This window comes from Sapajus apella, unplaced genomic scaffold (assembly GCF_009761245.1).
Source record: "Sapajus apella isolate SASKATOON/1434 unplaced genomic scaffold, GSC_monkey_1.0 scaffold36, whole genome shotgun sequence".
Lineage (NCBI taxonomy): Eukaryota > Metazoa > Chordata > Mammalia > Primates > Cebidae > Sapajus > Sapajus apella.
The window spans coordinates 18,808,133-18,833,217 of NW_022436976.1; the positions used below are offsets into that span (position 1 = coordinate 18,808,133).

General features: G+C 38.1%; 1 protein-coding gene across 1 annotated transcript in view; it reads right to left on the bottom strand.

Moving 5' to 3' along the window:
- IL23R (interleukin 23 receptor) overlaps nucleotides 1-21,630 on the bottom strand; it is a 76,596-nt gene extending 54,966 nt beyond the window's left edge. The window contains exons 1-4 of the mRNA XM_032296645.1: nucleotides 21,105-21,630; nucleotides 19,466-19,564; nucleotides 18,019-18,315; nucleotides 10,851-10,974 (exon numbers count right to left, since the gene is read on the bottom strand). Of these exons, the coding sequence (XP_032152536.1) occupies nucleotides 10,851-10,974; nucleotides 18,019-18,315; nucleotides 19,466-19,535 (491 nt within the window). The 5' untranslated portion in view covers nucleotides 19,536-19,564; nucleotides 21,105-21,630. The remainder of the gene's footprint in view (nucleotides 1-10,850; nucleotides 10,975-18,018; nucleotides 18,316-19,465; nucleotides 19,565-21,104) is intronic.
- Between the last annotated feature and the right edge of the window lie 3,455 nt (nucleotides 21,631-25,085).

Genomic DNA, 25,085 nt, shown 5'->3' on the forward strand with positions numbered 1-25,085 from the left:
GCAGCTCATGCACATGTCTTTTTGATAATAAAAGCTTCCCTTTACCCTTTCCCTCACCAAACGCACTGGTGGCTTGCCATGTCATGCATTTTGTATTATAATGCTTATTTATATTCTCAAGTAAACCCAATATATTTGGATATAATGTCATTATGAATTTACTGGAAATGAAGAGGAATCAGCAAAAGAGACTGAGATAAAGCTTCCAGGAAGGTGGGAGGAGAAGCAAAAGGGAGTCCTGACCTGGAAGCTAAAAGAAAAAAGTGAAGAGCTACATTAAATGCTCACATAGTAGATGTTCTGTTAAGTAAGATAAAGACTGAGAATAACCATTAAATTTGGCAATGGGGAAATCATCAGGAGCTGTTTCAGCGGAGTGATGGGTATATAAAACCTGACTAAATTAGACAGAAGAGAGAAGAAGGAAAATAGAAACAGACAGTACAGACAACTCTTGATTTTTTTCATAAAAAGGAACAGAGAAGTTGGGTGGTAGAGGACAGGGACCAAGGGAGGGTCATATGTTTCAAAAGGGCAGAGGCTACAGTGTGCTTGAAAGCTGATGGGAATGATCTGGTAAAGACAGAGACAGTGACATTGCAGAAGGAAGAGAGGAAACTTTTGGAGCAATGTCCTCCAGTAGGCAGGCAGGGTAAGATCTAGTACCTAAGTGGAGAGTTGACCTTAGGTCAATGGTAATTCATCCATAGCAATAGCAGGAAAGATGAAGTATATGGGTACAGATCTCAATGCATTAGTCAATGAGGGAGGCTGTGGTATTTCTCACTGCTTCTGTTTTCTCAGGAAAGTAGGAAGCAGGTCATCAATAGAGAGTGAGGAAGGGAAGACACTGAAGAGGAGAGATGAGAGGAAAATGAAGTAATGATCTGGCTTAGCAAGGCAGTGAATTGGCTAGTGAAATATAGTAGGATTACTGTGTGGCTTTCTGAGCACAGTTGAGGTTAGTGGTCATGAATATAAAGCAATATCAGTCAGCAAGGTTGTGTTTGTCTCTAGCCACAGTTAACTCTCTGGGCTCATGATCAGTGAGGAAATGGATTCTAAAATATAAACTGCCTTTTGAGTCCTAAAGGAATTACTGAAACCTAACATAGCCTTAAAAATAGTATTTGAAATCACACCTAAGAACTCTTTCTGGTTATGAAAAATATGCATGTGGAGAAGAAGATGTGGCAAAAACAAACAGGTCTTATGAACTGGCAGAGTAGGCTGCGGAATTTAAGGGCTCTAAAATGATACTGCATCTGAAAACATTTGCCTTATTGGTCTTCCATGGTGCCTGAAAATCCCAACATTGGTGTTATTCTAAAATGTTTATTAGCTTGTCATGCACAGAGATGGTGTCTTTTTTTTTTTTTTAAATATCTAGAGTTTAACACAATCCCAGGAAGCCACGAAATGCTAAATAAATATTTGCTAAAATGACTTGAATGGAACCGAATGCAGGGCCATCATTCATGCATTTTTATTCAACAAATATTTATGGAGTAGAATGCGCCAAGCCAGACATTACCAGTGTTTCCAAGATAAAGAAAAAATATATTTACATGAAATTGCTGAAGATAGTGGGACTACAGTAAGTAGATGCTTATTAGCACAGATTTTTGTTCTTTTGGTTTTTTTCTATCATTACCCTTTGAAACAGCAAAATGAAGGAGGTAAAAGAAGGTATGTGAACAGCCACGAGGCTCTGTCTGGTGAAGCCATCACAAAGGAGCTGGGAAGAAAGAAAGCTCTTGAAGCAAAACAGACAAAATTCTACTTTACAACTTCGCCCCAACACCAGGAGGCCCCCGACAGCACCTATGCTGCCATAGAGGAAACACCATCTTTCTGCAACTGGGGAAACGAGTAGGTGGCCTCAGGTAAAAAGCTTCTCTGTACATGTGATTTTACTGGAAAACAACCACATGAGTTAGAAGTGAAACCTTGCACATGCTGATCTCTATCTAGTTGCCAACGTGGAAAATACCCTAATAACTGAAGATTTAGAAGAGCTCCTTCAAACCTCATACTACCTCAACCACAACATTCATTGTAAGTCAGCTTTCTCCTGGAGGAAAAGATCCTTTTGGTAGTTAGAGAAATTGACTTGCTCTTTTCTTTTTTCTTTCTTGTTTTTTGAGACAGGGTCTGGCTAAGTCGTCCAGGATGGAGTACAGTGGTTCACTGCAACCTCTGCCTCCCAGACTCAAGCCATCTTCCCAAGGAGCTGGGACTCCGGGCACCCGCCACCATGCCCAGCTAATTTTTGTATTTTTTGTAGAAATTTTTGTATTTTTTACCATGTTGCCCAGGCTGGTCTTGAACTCCTGAGTTCAAGCGATCCACCTGCCTCAGCCTCCCAAAGTGCTTGGATTACAGGCCTGAACCACTGTGCCCAGCCCTCTTCTCTAATTTTTTTCAACTCGTTAGTTTGTTTGTAATTCATCATTAGATAAATAGGTGTTTGTTTCCTTTTCTGACCTGTCTATGTTTATAGAAGCTAGCCCTTTGACTTAACTAGAGGAGAACATTCATTTTTATGCTAATATTTATATCTTTCATTTCCTCTTTAAAATGTAATAAAATCCCATTAATCTGGCCTCCATCAATTCAGAACGTGGTTAGGTTTATCAGAGTTTGGCTATAATTTATTATTGGATTTTAGGAAAGATGATGGGAAAAATAATTTTTAAAATATATATGACCTTATATTATTATTTAACTAGGCAGTAAAAGAGAGATGCAGGAAATGTCTATTTCTGCACTAGAATAATTACTCAACAAATATTTATTGAGTATTTACTATGTGTCAGGCCCCATTCTAGGCTTAATCAATATAACAATGAACAAATCAAACAAAAATCCTTGCCCTGGAATGTAAACTAAGCTTACATTCCAGTTTGAATAAATAAATGTACTATTGACATATAAAAAATAAAAAAGCCTTGGCAATACCATTCAGGACATAGGCATGGGCAAAGACTTCATGACTAAAACACAAAAAGCAATGGCAACAAAAGTCAAAATTGACAAATGGGACCTAATTAAACTAAAGAGCTTCTGCACAGCAAAAGAAACTATCATCAGGGCCGGGCGTGGTGGCTCACGTCTGTAATCCAAGCACTTTGGAGGCCAAGGTGCCACCAAGGCGGAACACCTGAGGTCGGGAGTTCAAGACCAGCCTGACCAACATGGTGAAACCCTGTCTTAAAAAAATAATTAAATAAATAAATAAATAAATAAAAATAATAAATAATAAAAAAATAAAAGAAACTATAATCAGAGTGAACAGGCAACCTACAGAATGGGAGAAAATTTTTGCAATCTGTCCATCTGACAAAGGGCTAATATCCAGAATTTATAAAGAACTTAGACAAATTTACAAGAAAAAAACAAACAACACCATCAAAAACTGGGTGAAGGATATAAACAGACACTACTCAAAAGAAGACATTTATGTGGCCAACAAATATATGAAAAAATGCTCACCATCACTGGTCATTAGAGAAATGCAAATCAAAACCACGATGAGATACCATCTCATGCCAGTTAGTTAGAATGGCAATCATTAAAAAGTCAGGAAACAACAGATGCTGGAGAGGATGTTGAGAAATAGTAACACTTTCACACTGTTGGTGGGAGTGTAAATTAGTTCAACCATTGTGGAAGACAGTGTGGTGATTCCTCAAGGATATACAACTAGAAATACCATTTGACCTGGCAATCCCATTACTGGGTATATACTGAAAGGATTATAAATCATTCTACTATAAAGACACATGCACAGGTATGTTTATTATAGCACTGTTTGCAATAGTAAAAATTTTGAATCAACCCAAATGTCCATCAATAATAGACTGGGTAAAGAAAATGTGGTACATATACACCATGGGATACTATGCAGCCATAAAAAAGATGAGTTCACGTCCTTTGAAGGGACATGGATGAATCTGGGAACCATCATTCTCAGCAAACTAACACAAGAACAGAAAACCAAACACTGTATGTTCTCACTCATAAGTGGGAGTTGAACAATGAGAACACATGGACACAGGGAGGGGAACATCACACACCAGGGCCTGTAGGGAGTGGGGTACTGGGGGAGGGATAGCAGCAGGTACGGGACTAGGGGAAGGATAGCATTAGGAGAAATACCTAATGTAGATGATGGGTTTAAGGGTGTAACAAACCACCACGGCATGTGTATACCAATGTAACAAACCTGCATGTTCTATACATGTATCTTAGAACTTAAAGTATAATAATAATAACAAAATAAGTCTTTCTTATTAGAGTACATGCAATATCTCTTTCTAGATTTTTCCAAAATTATTATTACTTAAAAATATATAAATAAAATTATTTATAATATTCTATAAATATCCTATTATAATATGCGATAATAATATATTTTATTATAAATAAATAAAATTTTTATAATATCCTATAAATATATATATCCTATAAACATCCTATAATATCCTATAAAAATTATATATATCTAATTTTATTTTATATAATTTATATTATAAATTATAATAAATTATAAATTATATTATAATTTGTGTTATAAATTATGATATATTATAAATTATAATATATAACAATTTATATTATAAATTATAATATATAATATAATATAAACAATCCTGTTTGTTATAAATTAATTAATAAAATTATTTATGATATCCTATAAATTAATAATAATTTCTCCTATAAATTATTTACAATATCCTATAAGTCCTAGCCATTTTTATGGCTTTACATTAATATTTTCCTCAACCAAATCAGTCAGATTTCCTTTGGGCTATAATATTCGAATACCCTTTGCTATAGCCTGAATATTAATGTCCCCCTCAAAATTCACATGTTGAACTTAAACCCCAATGTAATAGTATTAAAAGGTGGGGCCTTTAGAAAATGATTAAGTCAGGAGGGCTCTACCCTCATGAATAAATTTAGTGCCCCTGTAAAAGAGGTTGAAGGGAGCTACCTGACTCCTTCTACTATGTGATAACACATAAAAGTCACCATCTATGAGGAACAGACCCTCACCAGACACCAAATCTGTTGACACTTGATCTGGGACTTCCCAGCCTCCAGAACTGTGAGCAATACATTTCTGTTGTTTACAAATGACCCAGTCTAAGGTATTTTGCTATAGCAGCTTGAATGGACTGACACCATTTTATGTTGTACTTAATTCTAAGCATTTTCTATATGCAAGTCATTTCTTATAATTTGTTTTTTTTATAAGCTTTGTGGAATTAATTATCCTCATTTCATAGGAGGCTGAGGCTCAGTGGGGCCAAATAATTTTTCTAAGGTTACACAGCTAGCAACTATGGCAGATACTGTTAGATGACAGTACCTAACTCCATTTACAATGCCCTTCTGCCAGGTTGCCATCCAGGCAGGGTAGACATGTGACACTGTGGTGGCCAACTCAGTGGAGGTGGAAGTCCACAGGAGGACTCCTTTGCTCTTTAGCACTTTTCCTGCCTGGAACTTGGATGAGAAGCCTGAAGATACAGCATCTGAAGATTAAGGTCAACACACTAACGATCACTGAAGAGAAAAATGAAAAGAGCCTAGATTCCTGGGGTGTTACTGAATTATCATGCCACCCGTGTACTACATATAATTGTGACCTGATAGAAACAAGGCCCTGTCTATTTAAGTGACTGCACTTAAGTTTTGTTTTGTTTTGTTTTTGAGATGGAGTCTCGCTCTGTTGCCCTGGCTGGAGTGCGATGGCATGAACTCTACTAGCTGCATCCTTCACCTCCCAGGTTCAGTCAATTCTCCTGCCTCAGCCTCCCGAGTAGCTGGGATTACAGGCGTGTGCCACCATGCCCGGCTCATTTTTATATTTTTAATAGAGATGGTGTTTCACCATATTGGCTGGGCTTATCTTGAACTCTAGACCTCAGGTGATCCACCTGCGGTGGCCTCCCAAAGTGCTGGGATAACAAACATAAGCCACTGCGCCTGACCTGCACTTGAGTTTTTTGATATTTGCATCATAAAAGACACCTGACTGATAAGTTTCAGAACTGGGAATTAAATCTAAAACTCTAAAGCCCTTGCTACTCACAATGAATATTTCTGAAAGCATTCTCTTTAGTACACTCATTCTGAATATTTTCAGAGTGATTTTTTGAGTACTGAGAGCAATCTTAGTACTTCTAACCACTAAAAGTATTCCTTACTTTATAAAGTGGATATGTTCCTCAAAAGTCATGTGTAAATAATTTAAACATACATAATTTCGAATGCATTAAAGGATTTTAAAAGAAATATATAATATATAGTCATAAAATATTCAGAAAACATTTTTATGACACTAAATAGGAAATTAGGTGGGGATTAGCTAGTTTAAAATCGTATCCAATGACTATTTTTTCAAATTATGGTTCATCTGTCTGGAACTTACAATGCAGTTTTACTATCAGGAACCTCAGAAGGCAGGTAAGTCAGGCTTAAAAGAATTACCCCACACCTGCTAGGATGGCAATAGCCAACATATAAACAAAGGTTGGCAAGGATGTGAAGATACTGGAACCCTTATGCACTGTCAGTGGGAATGTAAAATGATGTGGCTGCTTTGGAAAACATCATGGAAGTTGCACAAAAGGTTAAATGTAGAGTTAGCATGAGACCCAGGAATTCTATTCCTAAATATATGCCCAAGAGAAATAAAAACATATGTATACACAAAACTTGTACACAAATATTAATAGAAGGATAATTCATAATAGCCGAAAAGTGGAAACAACCAAAATGTTTATCAACCAAGGAATAAATAAATAAAACGTGTTCCACATCATGGAATATTATTTGCCTTAAAAAGCAATAAAGTACTGATACATGTTGCACCATAGATAACCTTGAAAACATTATACTAAATGAAAGAAGCCAGCCACAAAAGACCATGTATGATATGATTCCTTTTATATGAAGTGTCCGGAGTAGGCAAATCCACAGAGACAAAAAGCAGACAGTGGTTGTCAAGGCCTGGGAGGATTGAGGGGAAATAGGAAGTGATTGCTAATGGATGTGATTTTTTTTTATCATGATGAAAATGTTCAATCTTAATTGTAGTGACAGGTGCTAAAACTCAAGGAATTATATACTTTAAATAAGGTGAATTGCATGGTGAATTATACTTAATAAAGTGTTATATGAAAAACAAAGGAAAGAATGAATTAACCCAACAACCAAGATCAGGAGTTCAGGAGATCCTTCCAGCTTCTGGGAGATAGTGAAGATCCTCAAGTCACTAGGCTCTGTCAATCTGGCACTGCCTGTTTTTTTCTGTGAGCTTGAAGTGCAAAGTTTGCTCCCATAGGGCCCTCACCTTCAAATTCCTAAAGTTGACTTAGCAATGAGACTCTAGTTGTCTTGCTCTTGTAGCCTTTTTTCTATTTTACCCTATAGGCAAGGGGTAGAGGTTTAGTCTCTAATGGTGTAGCCAGAGAGATGCCCGTTAGAATCCTTTCTCCTTTATTTCTTAGTCAAATGACTTTGGAGAGGTAATGTGAGTTCCCTAAGCCATCTATAAAACAGGAACAATAACAATAGTTCCCTCACAAGGATAAGTTCAGAGTTGAAGACATCATGCACATGAAATACAGAGCACAGTGCTTAGCACATTGCATGTCATCCATCACTTCTATCCGTCCCTGACATCAGAGTTTTCATCAGCTCTTTGGTACTGGAATATTCCTCTGCTTAAGTCCTGCTCAGAATGAAAGGTGTATGCTTCTTGCCCATGGCATGCCTCTGGTAACTCCAGGCCTGGCAATGTATTCATAAAATCTGTCTAGTTTCTACATGGACTTTCTTGAATGAAGAGGTGTTTCTTTTTATGTTTCACTTAATCAAAATTATTCTGAGTCTCCAACAGGTGGAGAAAGAGTGCAAGATGAGGTTATTCTCCTCCATAGAGACCAGGCTTGGTGGCTGGGAGAATTGCTTGAACCCAGGAGGTAGAGGCTACAGTGAGCTGAGATCGTGCCACTGCACTCCAGCCTGGGCAACAGAGTGAGACTCTGGCTAAATAAACTAATTAATTAAATTAAATAAATAAAAAGATAACTAAAAAAAAAAAAAGAAGGTTATTCCCTTCCATAATGATGAGAACAGAATAAAATATCTCAAATATGTCCTCCGATATGGTCCTCCACAGCCCTTCAGTGGAAAATAAGAGGACAGGCAACCTATGTTCAAATTCCACCGAGTCACGGCACCAAGGGAAAAAAAAAAAAAAAAATTCCACCTCTCCTTCTTGCAGCTGTGTGGTCCTGGATACATTACCTGACCTTTCTAAGCCTCAGTTCCCTTGTCTATACAAATGGGAAAAATAATTGTATGTATCTGTCTTCATCTGTTTGTGCTGCTATACCAATAACTTAGACTAAGTAATTTATAAACAACAAATTTAGTGTTTATAGTTCTGGATGCTTGGAAGTCCTAGATCAAGGCATCAGCAAATTCAGTGTCTGGTAAGGGCTTACTCTCTGCTTTATAGATAGCACCTTCTGACTGTGTCCTCACAGGGTAAATGGGCAAACAAGCTCTCTTTCAGGCCTCTTAGAGAAGGGCAATAATCCCATCCATGACAGCTTCACCCTTATGACCTAATTTCACTTCAAAGGCCCCAACTCTTAATACTATTGCATTGGAGATTGGTTTCAACATATGAGTTTTAGGAGGACAAAAGCATTTGAATCATCCAGTGCCTCACATTAGTTGTATAGGGTATTAAATGAGGCAGCATTTATAAAGCTCTTGTTCCAGTGCTTGGCAAACAGTAAGGGTCTAATAAATGCTTTAAAAAATCGTTTGTGAAATTTTTAAGAATTACTGACAGAAAAAAAAAGTGTACTTCAAAAACACTATAGAAGGCATTTTATTTTATTTTATTTTATTATTTTTGAGATGGAGTTTCGCTCTTGTTGCCCGGGCTGGAGTGACCTTGGCTCATCGCAAACTCCACCTCCCGGGTTCAAGCAATTTGCCTGCCTCTCTCTCCAGTAGCTGGGATTACAGGCACGCATCACCATGCCCATCTAATTTTTGCGTTTTTAGTAGAGACGGGATTTTATCATGTTGACCAGGCTGATCTTGAACTCCTGATCTCAGGTGATCCACTCATCTAGGCCTCCCAAAGTGCTGGGATTACAGGTGTGAGCCACTGTGCCCCGCTGGCATTTTATTTTATTATTTTATTTTTAGTATTTTTTTTTTTGAGATGGAGTCTTGCTCTGTGGCCCAGGTTGGAGTGCAATGGCGGGATCTTAGCTCATTGCAACCTCCACCTCCTGGGTTCAAGCAGTTCTCTCTGCCTCAGCCTCTCTAGTTGCTGGGCTTACAGGTGTCCACCACCATACTCAGCTAATTTTTGTATTTTTAGTAGAGATGAGGTTTCACCATGTTGGCCAGACTGATCTCAAACTCTTGATCTGAGGTGATCCGCCAGCCTCAGCCTCCCAAAATGCTGGCACTACAGGTTCAAGCCACTGCCCTTGGCCTAGAATTTTATTTTATTTTATTTATTTTTTTTGAGACAGAGTCTCGCTCTGTCACCAGGAATCAGGCTAGAGTGCAGTGGTGTGATCTCGGCTCACTACAACCTCTGCCTCCCAGGTTCAAGCAATTCTCCTGCCTCAGCCTCCCGAGTAGCTGGGTCTACAGGCATGTGTCACCACACCCAGCTAATTTTTGTATTTTTTTTTTTTAGTAGAGATGGGGTTTCACCATGTTGGCCAGGACAGTCTCGATCTCTTGACCTAGTGATCCGCCCGCCTCCCAAAGTGCTGGGATTACAGGCATGAGCCACTGTGCCCGGCTGAATTTTATTTTGTAATAAACTAAACAAAACAAGACACCCGGATAAGGTGAGCAACTTGTCCTAGTTTGCACACAACTTTCCAGCTTTTTAAAACTGAAAATCCTTTGTCCTGCAAAGCCACTTAGCACGAGGCAAACAGGAAAGCTGATCAGCCTATATAGACACCAAATTTAAGATGTGAGGGTCACTCTGAACAATTAATAGCTGCCATGAATTTAGTGGTAAACTGGCATGATTATACACACTTTAAAAGCCAAATTCCACATAATGAATTAGAACAAACCTGTGCTTTAGGTTTTATTTTTAGGCTCATTTAAAGATTAAAACTAATAGCAATTCGGAGAAATTACATTGTTAAAACCCTAGAAGAAGAATAGAGTGGGGATTTAAGCAACAATTTATTTTTTTATTTTTATGTTATTTTATTTTATCGAGATGGAGTCTTGTTCTATAACCCAGGCTGGAGTGCAGCGGTGCAATCTCTACTCACTGCAACTTCTACCTCTCAGATTCAAGAGATTCTCCTGCCTCAGCCTCCCAAGTAGCTGGGATTACAGGTGCCTGCCACCATGCCCGACTATTTTTTTGTATTTTTAGTAGAGACAGGGTTTTACCATGTAGGCAAGCCTGGTCTCAAACTCCTGACCTCAGGTGATCCACCCACCTTTATCTGCCAAAGTGCTGGGATTACAGGTGTAAGTCACCGTGCCTGGCCTAAGCAATGGTTCAAAACTAGGCCCCTGCTACCAGTTACCTATTAATGAATAAAAAGGACAGAAAGATTGTAGAACACTTTGCCTTCCAGAGTGAAAATATTAATGGTCCGAAAAGGGCATTTGTAGTTTCACTGATCATAAGTAGGAAATTAGGGATAAATCAGGATATAGGTTTAATATTTGAGGCTGATTTATTGGATCTCTGCTGGAGGCAGAGCATTGGCTGAACTGGGGTGGAACTGCTTACATGAAGCCGTGAAGAAGGGACCTACCTCTTCACATGCACCACGTATTTTGTGTCTATGTAGGTGAGCTTCCCAGCATTCCAGGTGCAAGTCATGTTGCCTGAATATTCATAAATGACACAGGTTACCTCATCAGGAACATCTGGCGGATCTACAACAAAACATATCACTTAGGAGCTGCCATAAGAAATATGAAGTTCTCTATAAAGTAGTCAGCTGAGAAACGGACAATTTTATTTGAGAAATCAGGCCAGTCAGCACTCAGCACCTCCCTGCTCCTCCTTTCATCCCTACTACCTTACCTTGCAACCCACTTTACCATCAAATATCCACACCTCTTCTTCTTCTACTTGACTATATTATCCTAAATTTAGTCTCCCCCTAGCTACCACTGCATCTTTCTCTTTGTCTTAACAGCTAGACACTTCTAAAGAGTCTATTATTATTCATTTCCCATATACTTTTGAACCCAAAACAATCAGGTTTCAGCCTCCATAATTCCACCAAAACCATTGTTGCTAAGATCATTAATGACTTTCTCTTCAACAGACCCCGTCTCTTGTCATTTGTCATTGAGTTTGATCTCTATAGCATTTGATATTTTGCTCACTCCCTCCTGGAAAGCTCTCTGTTTTAAAGCTGGGCGTGGTGGCTCACATCTGTAGTTCCAGCTACTTGGGAGGCTGAGGTTGGAGGATCCCTGGAGCCTAGGAATTTGAGGCTGCAATGAGCTATGATCAAGATACTGCATTCCAGGCTGGGTAACACAGTGAGACCTTGTCTCAAAAAGAAGAAAAGAAAAGAAACCTTTCTGCTTTTGCCTCTGGCAAATGGGTTCTTTGTAGCTTTCTTCTACTACTCTGGCAGACTGTCTTCCTCTCTAGGATGTTTTTCACTACTTATTTTAAAAGTTTGGTGTTCATACATGCAATACAATATTATTTAGCCTTAAAAAGGAAGGAAACTTCAATACATGCTAGAATGTGGATGAAACTTGAAGACATCGCATTAAGCGAAACCAGACCTGAAAGGACAAATACTGCATGATTCCCCTTACACAAGGTACCTGGAATAGTCAAACTCGTAGAAAATAGAATGGCAGTTGCTGGGGCTTGGAGGAGAAGGAAATGGATACCTGTTTAACAGATACAGAGTTTCAGTTTGCAATAAGAGGGTTCTGGAGATAAAAGGTGGTGATGGTTGTACAACAGTGTACATGTACTTAGTGCCACTGAACTGTATACTTAACCATGGTAAAAATGGTACATTTTATGTTATGTATTTTACCACCACCACAGCAAGATTTTCTAAAAGTTTGGTATTCACCCAATTCTGTTTCAAGGCTCTTTTCCCCTCAACCCACTCAACTCATCCCACCCCCATTCCTGCCCAGCTCTTTCTCCAGGTGGCCATGTCATGGAGAACATTTTTATTTTTTGTTGGCTAGCATCTTTCCCTCTTGAGAAATGACATCGCCCCCACCCCAGTCCCTCACCCCAGTCTTACCCCCACCCTAACCCCAAGGCCTGTCAATCAAGAGGCTCTCCACAGAAGTGTGCCTTTGAGGTAGGCTAATTGGAGAATTTCCCTTGGGAATGAGCACATGATTCAAGGTGAACCAGTCAGAATTCTCCAAGGGACTTTTTCTGAAACCATTGTAAAAGAATCACACTCTTTCCCCCTGAAACTGCTGTCTCGAGTAGCATGTGAGCTATAAGTTGCTGGTAACCATCTTGCTGTCATTGTAAAACAAGCTTCTTCGCAGTCTTTAGTCTATTTAAGAATGAAGCCAACCCAGGGGAGAACAATACCTAACAGACAGGAAAAGACGAGAGAATTCTGATGACATTGAGTTTTGGGGGCTTTTAAAGCCTATGAAACCCCAACAACTATAGAATGACACCTAGAATTTTCAGTTATATCATTCACTTGTGAATAAGATGAAGATTTTTTTAAGTATAGAAATATTGAATGTTTATTAAATATTCACTTTTCAGGTGTGGCTCTCTTAGTTCGTCTCTACATGTGAAATACTGCCAGAACACTTGACTACTCAGAGAATGACGAGACAAATGGAAGGATGGGGGCTCATAAAGAATGAAAATACAGACACGTATGCATCTGAAGTTAAGTCTAAAGTTTTGTTTTAAGTACATATATGCTTGCACTTCCCCTGCAAGTTGCCTACCAAAAATATTGCTTGTAAAATAATAAACAAATATATTAAAAATTTATCATCACTGCAAATCAAAGCAGTACTAGATGTCATTCAAACCTATCAAATTAGCTAGGATTTTGAAAAATAGTAGTACACAGTGTTGGAGTGAACTCATGGAAATCCTCTCACATGCTTCTGGTGGAAATACAAATTGATACAGCCTTTGTGGAGAGCACCCTTCATATCACAATCTGTAAAAGCAGGTGTAATATTTTGTGACCCAGCAATTATACATCTAAGAATGCATCCTTAATGAAATGTTCATAGATATGTAATAGTATTTGGCTTAAAGGATGTGCCTTTATTGTTCATAATAATGAAAAGAATTGTAAACAGGCTCAATTTTCCAAAACAAGGTTAAATAAACTCTAATACAGTCCTAAACACATCCAAAAGCAATGATATAGAAGATAATTTAAGTACTTGGCCTTTGGAAGGAATTAAATTTAATGAAGTAATGATCATATAGCAAAGTCCTCCCGAGTAGCTGGAATTACAGGCATGCACCACCACACCAGACTAAGTTTGTATTTTTAGAAGAGATGGAGTTTCTCCATATTGGATAGGCTGATCTCGAACTCCCAACCTCAGGTGACCTGCCCACCTCGGCCACCCAAAGTACTGGGATTACAGGTGTGAACCACCAAGCCCAGCCTAAAATACTATTTTTATATATCAAAGGTCTAATATCCTTTTCAAAAAACTTGTTTTCAAACAGTAAGAACACACTAAAAAGTACATTTTGGTGACTTGTAGCATTGACTTACAATGGAGAGAAATGGGGCTCCAAGTAGGGTGAAATACATCTTTGTTTTAATTGAGGCTTAAATGAAGTAGGTGTGGAAACATAAATTTAAATCATTTTGGAGACTGAATTGTGGTCCCTCGTTGATTACAATGATTTGTGCTGAAGTTATTTTTTCCTCTGGTTTCAGATAGAGAGTGTCATCGATCTGGCCATCAGAAAAGATAACTGCCGATGGTTTGGGCTGTGTTACCACAGCATCCTACGTGAAGTGAATTCTCAGGGTTATAAAAGTCTGATGGTTAATTAACTTTGCAAAAGATCAAAAAGATACTATGCACACTCATGCAAATAAGTATTTGTTAATATGAAGCAACGTAAAGATGAGCCTGTGAGTATGATTATGATAATAACATCAAATTGTTGTTAGGTTTCATTGCCAGGTTGTTCAATATCCAAGAACAAAACCTGGCTATACAACTAGATACTAGAGAATACCTGAGATACGCAAAAGGAGGCTTACGATTTTGCTCTTCCCTGCCAATCCCACCCCTCCCCTATTATTGGGACACTCCCTAATTACAGGTTTCTTGTTAATTCAGAGTCTAGCCAAGGATCCTTTTCCACTGAGAGCTTCTTGAAAACAGACTTCTTTGTATTTCTAGCATTTAACACATTTTTGGTGCATAGTAACCACTCAATAAAGTTTATTCCATAAATTGATAGGCTTGATTAAGATAATAACAAGGATTAAAAGGAAGAGAGGCACAATGCTTCTGGCAAAGATCACTCTACGATTTCTTTTTCCTTTTTTCTTTCTTTTTTTTGAGACAGAGTCTCACTCTGTTGCCAAGTTGGAATTCAGTGGCACCATCTAGGCTCACTGCAACCTCCACCTCCCAGGTTCAAGAGATTCTCCTGCCTTACCCTCTCAAGTAGCTTGGGACTACCGGCAGGTGCCACCACACCCAGCTAGTTTTTTTGTATTTTTAGTAGCGATGGGGTTTCACCATGTTGTCCAGGATGGTCTCGATCTCTTGACCTCATGATCCATCCACCTTGGCCTCCCAAAGTGTTGAGATTACAGGCGTGAGCCACTGCGCCTGGCCAGATGACTCTACAGTTTCTTATCCAAGCAGGGCACAGGCCAGCCTAATTGTTCCATAATCATATTTAATAGAAATGTTAGAAACAAATATTCAGGGGTTTTTATTGAATAACAAATGTGCTTTAATCATTGTAAATAAAGGCCAAAGAAGTTTAAAATTGTTGTGGTCCAATTAGAACAAATTTCCCATAGTATGTGTGCATTTAATTTTAGACAAGAATCTAAGAAATGTTTAGGATTGTGGCTAAAAATGGAAATTGTGATAATACGGTTTATATTTCACAAATTAGACATTAAAGCACAGCACTTTTAAATATATTTGGATAGCTTTTCAAGGAAAGCAATGACTCATTTATCTTGTCTTTTACAATTTGTCTCCAGTCCAAAAAAATACATATAATCATTTTGTTCAAAGCAGTGATGATAAGTTGACATAGTAAAGCTCACATGACAAATATCCTGTGATCAAAGTGGTCCAGTGAAAGCAATGTGATTTCTAGAATGCCACAAAACCCTCAAAAACCCTTTTTTGACCTACTTAAATAGGAAGTTTTGTTTGCTAAGAATGTAGAGCCCAAGAAGCCATTCAGCTTGAATCCAGGGCTTTGAGTAAATTCTCATCTGGCAGTTACATTTTTACACTCATAACCAGAGGCCTATGTAAGGAGTTTTAACTCACAAGTTAAATAAGTGGAAAAAGTGATGTTCTTTCTAAGCAGCCATCAGCAGTGAATGTATTTCTATTAGGCCGTCCTGGAAGGGGAACAAATTCTGTTCTCTTACCTTATACATTGCCTGGTATTGGGTTTGGGGACAGAGGCCCCTCAGCCAACACTGCGAGGGCTCTTGGGAGTAATCAGTTATACAAACTGCAACACAGGGAAGGTTGTGTAAATATGTATAGGAGGCCGTTGTTTTGAACTGAGCTCCTGCACTGGGCCCCCACATGCCAAACCAAAATGAAGTCACTCCTGTTAAGTGACATATAATGAAGCTGAAACTTTAAGGAAGCAGGTAAAACCCCACACAGGCTAGTTTTTCCTGAAAACAGGAAATCCACAGCAATCATGTAGAAAGAGCCCAGTCAACCTGGGCAGGAATGGTAAGGAAACCCCCTTTGCTTTAACAACTACAAGGAAAATAACCTGAAGTAACAATGTTAACCAATCTGGTAGTTGTTTTTTTTAAAACTTCATTTCTTGTTCCCACCTTACAAAAACGAACTGTTCTGTTATAATAGTAGAACCAAAACTAAATATATAATTATACAAGCCAGCCCATCTCACTCTAGTAACTTAAACACCTCCAGGACACTTAGAGAACATATCTGTTTTACAGAACAAGATGCTGCCGATTCATGAATCACAAATAAAAACGTATCAGATCTAAAAACTAAATTTGCTGAAATTTTGTTTTTTAACAGACAATGTTTATTTTGCTTCCTTTTTTCCTTTGGCTTAAATTAACAACTAACCTTTTCCTGTAACTGTGAAAGTTGCTTATTTGCTCTCTAAAGAAATTGTATAGTCTTTCTACCCCACTCCCACCCGCAAAGGATAAATAGTAAAGTATTTAAGCATTGAGGTTTCGTTATGTTTCCTGAGGATGTGGACAAGCTAAGGAGATTTCATACATCAGATAAGATGTCTGCTGGTGGTTTGATTTCCACAATTTAGGGCAAGTTTAGCAGTTTTAAGGCATTGGTTTAAGATAGGTTTATTCTTTGACTCCAAAACCTATGACTTTCCTTCCTCAACAACTCTACAGCTTTCTATAGTTCCCTCTCTTGAAAAGCACGCAAGATCAGCGGCTCAGAGTTAAGTAGGGCAATGGCTTCATCATAGAGCAAGGAAGCCTCTTACTTCCCAAGCAGTCACAATAGGGTCAGGTGGTAGTGGTGACATGGTTCTGCCCCCAGCTAAGTTCTAAAGGTGAAGAAGAAGCAAGAAATGAGGTTTGATTCTCAAAAGTATGGAGGAAGGGAACATGGCAAAGACACAAATTCCTTTATTTTTTACTGAAAATGGGTTCAAGTGCCATAGAGAATGAATGTCTGAGTTAAAACAATGCTAAATTTATTGATCTACCCTTCATAATAGAAGAACCAAAGTTAAGTATATAATTATACAAGCCAGCCCATATCAGTACAGTAACTTCAATATCTCCAGGACACTCAGAGCACAAATTGAATTTAGCATATATTTTTAAAATTAACTTGACTAAGCTTTTAAATAAATTAATAATTATTCCCTTCAAGGTGAATTTTAAGAAAAAGAAAAAAAAATAAAAAGAAAAAAATTTGTAATTACGGTAACAAACACAGTGATTCTCAATTGGGATAGTGAGACTGGAAACAGAGGATTGTAGAAGAATCTCCCTATGTTTTAACCAAAGGGTGCATTTTTAATGATTTGGGTACTGATGTACTTTTAACTTGATCATATGTTCCCAAATAAATTATTGAAATTAAGTGCTTAACACAGCCTGTATAATTAGCCTCCTTTTACAGGCGAGGAATCAAGGCTTAAGCAACTTACCCCAGATCACAAACCTGGGAGTGCAGTGGGAACACAAAATGACTTTTGCAACTCTCCCTAAATTTTGGCCTCAAAATTTCTCAATGGGATCTGCTTCAAGGTAAATAATATTAATTTAGAAAAATGGAACAAAACAAAGAAGATTAAAAGAACAACATTTTAAATCTAAGAGTTCTGGCCTTCACATATGCAGTGTTTGTTCAGGGTAGAGGTGAAAAATCATTTTTTGAATGTATTGGCAACATTTTAAAATTTAAGAGTACACATTAAAATTTTATATTTCTGTCTTCCTTTGAAGAGCCAAAAGATGTAGGAATACTGGGCCCCTGTGAATGCTGGGTCTGGGTGGTGGCTCCCCTCAGGAGACCACCTATGCACTTTCTTCTCTGCATAGTTCCCATTAGCTGCTACAATTCATACAGTTCACCAACCTGGCTCTGGAGACATTTGAGTTTGCAGCTCCTGTATTGAACTGATCTAAAAACTGAGCTATATCATTTTGCCCCAATTTTTAGACTAGTGTGGTAACGACCAGTTAATTGTTAGACTAGCTTTTGTTTGCATTTCCAATGTGCCCCAACACTTACATCCAGAAGAAATGTCTTTTCCACATATCAGTGTCTCTTGAAAATGTTTGGTACATTCAGCAGTGCAGTACATAGAAGCGTGTGGTTCCAGAAAGTTTTTATACCAAAGCCGAGCTGTTGTTTTGTTAATCCTTGTGATTTGAAATCTTTCTCTGATGCCGTTTTTATAAAAATGAAGTTTCCTTGGTTGGCAGTTCTTAATCGCTGCTTTGCAATATATAGAGATATTCATACCCATCTTAAAAATTGTGGCTGGTTCTACCCAGATGTGTCCAGAGCAGTTTATATTTGTAATTCCTAGAAATAAATAGAAAAATAATAAATTACATGTAAAACATTAAAACAAGAGATTCAGAAGAGTATGTTATTGCATTTTAAATTTATTATTTCTATTAATTAAATGATCCTATTGAAAATAGTTTTAGGACTAGATGTATCTTTTCATAAACTAGCCTATTACAGGGTGTTTCTGTTAGGCCTTTTTTTTTTTTTTTTTTTTTTTTGAGAAGGGGTGCGACAGGCTGGAGTGCAGTGGCACAATCCTGGTTCACTGCAACCTCCGCCTCCCTGGTTCAAGGTATTCTCCCACCTCAGCCTCCCAAGTAGCTGGGACTACAGGTGTGCGCCACCATGCCCAGCCAATTTTTGTATTTTTAGTAGAGACGGGGTTTCACCATGTTGGCCAGGCTGATCTCCAACTCCTGACAGGTGATCCACCCGTCTTGGCCTCCCAAAGTTCTGATATTACAGGTGTGAGCCACCGAGCCCAGCTTCTGTTCTGCTTTTATTGATGTTCAGCAGCATGACATAAGACTGGAGTCAGCCTGGAAGCTTCTCTGAGTGTCTAAAGAACAAATATAATTAGCTCTCCTACTTTAGAGAACTGAGCGCTTATGAAGCTACTGTATTTTTCCAAGGTAAGATTAGAAATAACACTGGGCACTGTAAAATCTGAACCACATTCTCTAGTTACTCAACCAATCTTTTGGTTTTTATTTTTAGATCAAGGCTACTTTTTTTTTTTAAGCAAAGTATGAATATAATGCATAAAACAATACTCTTGCCAATGGCTCATATAGTTACTATGTGCCAAGCAATAAGTGGTTTGCGAAATAGAATTACATTCAAATGTTTGACAGGTTATTATATAGTGGTCATAGCGGTTTAAAGATAGAACATGCAAATTCAAACTAATAAGCTCCTTTGTGGAAATACTCACATGTGAGTGAGAGGGCTGTCCATAAGGGAAATTTGAGAAAGAAATCCTTCATTTGGAAGGAGATTGGACTCATTTTATTTCTTTCTGTATAATTTTTATGCACACATTTTTCCAGTCTAATAATATTTGTATTCTTCAGAAATTCCAACATAACACTGTGAAAATAATAATCACTCAATATGCTGTTTGTTGAATGAAAGATAGTAATCGCTGCATAAAACACCGTACCTCCATGACACCAACTGAAGAATATGTAGAGAGCTATCGCCACATCCCATTGAATAGTGACCTGATTCATGTCTGGAAGCAGGAAAAGATTGTTTCCTTCTGGAAAAAATATGAAAAATGTTTCAATTGTAATACTTTAGTAAAATAATGAAAAGCATTACTTTTTCCCCTAAGAGTTATTGTATTTGATGGGAACCTTTGAGAAGGAAGGAAGAGAGGGAGGGAGGGAGGCAGGGAGGGGAACAAAGAAATGTTACTGGTATTTTTAGGAGATATAATAAGAGATGGAGAAGTAAAGCAAACAAATGGAATTTTATACTCTTCAAAAGTCACTATGAATTATCTCAGTAGGGCATTTGACCCATTAAAATACAATTCCTTCTAATCTAGCCTTTCTCATCAGATACCTCCTCCTCTGAGCTAACTTCTTTTTTTATTCTTTTAAATTTTTTTAGAGACAAGGACTTCCTCTGTAGCCCAGGCTGGAGTGCAGTGGCATCATCATAATTCACTATAACCTCAAACTCCTGGGCTCAAGTGCTCCTTCCAACTCAGCCTTCCAAAGCGCTGTTGCAGGCGTGAACCACGGTTCCTGGGCTGAGCTAACTTCTGGTGATGAATTATTCTCCCTGCCAAAGTTATGTACCTCTCACATTCCAGAAATACCAGTCTTTGATGAGCGAAATTTGGGAAGAGCCAAAAATTTCAGAACTCCCAGAGAAAATGGATTCAAAATGAAGAAAAGTGAAGTGAGATTAAGCAATATGTGCTATCACCAGTTAGACTGCAAAAAGCCTTCTGTCTGGGCTGGGCGTGGTGGCTTATGTCTGTAATATCAGCGCTTTGGGAGGCAGAGACGGGCAGATCACCTGAGCCTAGGAGTTCAAGACCAGGCTGGGCAACATGGTAAAACCCTGTCTCTACTAAAAATACAAAAATTAGCTCAGAGTGGTGGTGTGTGCCTGTCATCCCAGCTACTCAGAAGGTGAAATTTGCAGTGAACAATGATCACGCCATTGCACTCCAGCCTGGGCGACAGAGTGAGAGAGGAACAAGCGTTTCATCTGTACAACAAATGAGGAAAAAGCATTTCATCTGTAGAGAACTCCAAGTAAACACATTATAGAAATTCCTAATAATACTGTTTTTAGTTTACAACTAGAGTTACATTATTCAATTAACCAGTTACATTAATTTACTCATTTACTCAACAATCAACATTATTCAGTTATTTTATCTGTTTAATAATACCTGAGCTTTTTCTATAAAACAACAAGAGAACGCAATGCATGGCTCATCAAATTGCATAAAATATCTAGTAACATTTAAAAAAACTGGGGTCCCCCGGGCTCAGAAATATAGGGATCCCTTTCATAATTTGTTAGCAATAGTAATTATTCTCTTCATAAGAAGCAACATAAGCCCTAAAAATGTTCCTAGCTAGAAGTTAACTGATAGAAATATGCAATAATTATTATTTAAAGTGATATGGTGCCAAACAATAGTATACATTCCCTTTTCATCCGTAACCACTGCAGGGAGTATCATGAGAACCTGCAAGAGAAAACAACTTGGCCCGTGTATTTCCAAAAGAAAATATAGCTGTCTTTAAGTATTTGGATGATCACTGCCTATTTACCTTTCAACCTGTTTGAAGCACATAATTCCACTTCAGAGCCAGGGTGCTACCCTTGTTGGCTGTGTCATGTCTTCTTTCCACACTGCCTGCCTGTCAGTGATCGCTTCAGGTTTTCAGCTCTGAGATCAATGGAAATGTCAGCAGAACCCTGACCTACATTTCAGATTCTTGAAGAGAAACTCAAACTGTCTGATTCGAAATGACTGGCTTTCATGTCACTATTTGGGAAAACCCAGATTACTGAAAGTGAACTGTATTGTCAGTACTTTTTTTTTACAGCTTAATTTAAAATGGTCTCATCCAAGAGGCAGAACACTTATACATGTTTTCTTACAAATGTCTAACATTTTGACACCAAAAATATGATGCTTAGTTTTAATTTACAACCAGCATTGTTAATACTTACACACCTGATTTTTTTTTCCAGTTTGTTGAAGTATAACTGATGAATAAAATTCTACAATTTGATGGTATACAATGTGTCTATTTGATACACACGTATTTTGTGAAATTGTTATACAATCAAGTTAGTTAACACATCTCTCACCTTATTTTATTTTATTTTACATATTTTATTTTATTTTATTTTCAGACGGAGTTTTGCTCTGTTGCCCAGGCTGAAGTCCAGTGGCTCAATCTCTGCTCACTGCAACCTCTGCGTCCTGGGTTCAAGCGATTCTCCAACCTCGGTCTCCTGAGCAGCTGAGACTAAAGGCATGTGCCACCACCCCACCTAATTCTTTTTGTATTTAGTAAAGACAGGGTTTCACCATGTTGGTCAGGCTGGTCTCAAACTCCTGACCTTAGGTGATCTACGTGCCTCAGCCTCCCAAAGTGCTAGGATTACAAGTGAGAGACACCGCGCTGGTCTGGTGGGTTGTTTTTTTTTTTGTGTTTTTAGTGAAGATGGGGTTTCACCATATTGGCCAGGCTGGTCTTAAACTCCTGACCTCAAGTGATCTGCTCACCGTGGCCTCCCAAAGTGCTAGGATTACAGGTGTGAGCCACTGTGCTTGGCCCAAGAGCTGATTTTTAAATCAGATTATCTGGGCATGCTTGTTTTCATTTCTGCTATTGAGTCATTTGAGTTCCTTAGGTATTTTGGATATTAACCCTTTAACACATAAATGATTTGCAAATATATTTTCCCTTCTGTAGACTCTCTTTTTATTTTCTTGGTTGTTTCCTTTGCTGAGCTTTTTAGCTTGATACAGTCTCACTTATTTATTTTTGCTTTTGTTGCTTGTGTTTCTGGTGTCATATCTAAAAATATTTTTTACCCAGACCAACGTCAAAGAGGTTTTTCCCTATGTTTTATTCTAGGAGTGTATTAGACCGCTCTTGTGTTACCATACAGGAGTAACTGGGACTTGGTAATTTATAAAGAAAAGAGGCTTAATTGGCTCAAAGTTCTGCAGGCTGTACCAGCATGGCACCAACACCTGCTTGGTGTCGAAAGCCTCTGGAAGGTTACAATTATGGCAGAAGGCAAAGCAGGAGCAGGTGCATCACATGGAGAGAGCAGAAGCAAGAGGACCAGGGAGAGGTGCCACACACTTTTAAACAACCAGATCTCACCTGGAGTCTGAATGAGAACTCACTATCACCAAGAGGATGCACTAAGCCATTCATGCAGGATCCACCTCCATGATCCAAACACCTCCCACTAGGCCCAACCTCCAGCCCTGGGGATTACCTTTCTCCTCCTTCTCCTTCTGCTTCTGCTTTTTTTGAGACAGGGTCTTGCTCTGTGGCCCAGGTTGGAGTGCAGAGGCATGATCTTGGCTCAATGCAACCTCCACCTCCTGGGTTCAAGTGGTCTTCCTGCCTCTGCCTCCTGAGTAGCTGGGACTATAGGCACCCGCCACCAGGTTCAGTTAATTTTTGTATTTTTAGTAGAGACGGGGTTTTGCCACATTGGCCAGGCTTGTCTCAAACTCCTGACCTCAAGTGATCTGTCACTTTGACCTCCCAAAGTGCTGAGATTACAAGTGTGAGTCACTGGCCACATATATGTTTTGACTCATCCAAAGGATGATACCTGCAGCAGCTGCTCTGTTCTTCTCAGTGTCAAGCAACTCATGGCTTATTCAACTTCGTGGGAGAAAAGAGTGCTACGGATTGAACCATCGCCACTTCCCGTGAGGTGTGCATTAAAAGCCAATGTTGACTTATTTCCTAAGAGCTTATTAGAGACTTTACAACGCCAGAAAGCGAAGGTCAATTCAAAACCTTCAACATACAGCTCTAGCTCTTGGAGACTGCATGCACACCTTTAAGGAGGTCAGTTTCCAGAGTCTCAGCTTTCATATGTGCTCTTTCCTAAATTTGATTTCTCTGAAAATGAGCCTGGGTTCACAGTAGTCATTCTCTAGATTATAGTGGATAGTATCCCTCCACCTCAAATCTCATATAGTGCATTGCCTTGGGTGGAAATAGCTCCAGAATATCAAGCAAATGGGTAAATGGAAATACTGGTCTTAGGGAGGCCTCCTTGGATAATTAATCAAGGCATTTTAAACATACAAGACTTTAAGCTTTTTCCTGTCTCATATATATATATGAAGCATATATAATACATGAAGCATATATAATACATGAAGCATATATATATATATATATATATATGTATATGAAGCTTACTAAAATACTTCTATCTCAGCCCATGCTGGGATACTCTGAATTTTAGACAATTCAGGGATATTTGGGCCCCTTTTGAAAGTCTGAATCTAGGATATCAGAAGCAATATGGGAGACTTATGGTTATCCTCTTGAACATAAATGGGATTTTTGATGAACCATTACTTTTTTTAGACCTTAGATAAAGTTTGCATGTAAAATTTTACTTGATTTCTTTCAGATTTGGTTTACTTTATTTATTTATTTATTTTTGTCTTCTTTTTGTTGTTGTTTTTTTTCCTTTTTGTGGAGAACAAGGTCTCACTATATTGCCCAGGCTGGTCTCAAACTCCTGGGCTCAAGCTGACCTCCCATCTCTGCCTCCTAAGAGCTGGGATTACAGGCATGAGCCACAGCATCCAGCCTTGGCTTACTTTATTCAATAAGATAGTAAAAGGCTATTTTATCTAATATTATCATGGCATATCTGTTTCTATTACAGCCTCATCTCAGTTTTTTCATCTTTTAAATGTTCAATCACTTTATTATATTTAAAAGAAAGCAAGTTTATTTAGAGCTTTAAAAATATTTTGCATTTTAATTGTAAAACATGCAGGGGAGCACATAATTTTAAAATCTTCTTTTAAGAAGACTCAAGGAAAACATTTGAAAGACTAATGCACTGAAGCTCAACTTTATAAACCAAACCAAAACAAATACTATGTGTAGAAAAAAATACACCAAACTATCAATAGTGGCTTTCTTTGGATTATGGAATTATGATTTTGTTTTCTTCCTTTTGCTTTCCTATAACTTCCTATTTTTTAGGATGAGTGTATTATATGTAATAATTTGTAAATATTTTTTTAAATACTAAACACATTAAAGACAGGAAAACTTTTAAGGAAGGGAACATAAATGGAGTATTCTTCGTAGTCACATCTAGAATATGAGACAGCTGCAGGAAATTATTGACTGGCCTACTTATGTACAGATTTTACTCAGGCAAATTCAAGCATGAGTGAAAGGGAAGAGAAAAATTTTATCTCATTAACTTCCCCTTCCCTCTTCTGTCTGCTTCAAAATAGACCTAGATCCTCAGTGACTCTAAGAAAAAAGGCCCATATCAGAAATGCAATAACAATAATTATTAACAACGACACATTATTATTATTTATTATTATTATTGTTAGTTGGGATAAAAAGTTTGTGTCAGTTGCTATAAACAATAGCTGATGATAAGGTAAATAAGATTTTATTGGTTCGCTCACTGTTGCCAATCGATAAGGAAAAACTTATGAAGTCTTTCATAATGTCCTAAATACTTTTAGAGAGTTTTTCAGGTAAAAATTAGAGCTTCGC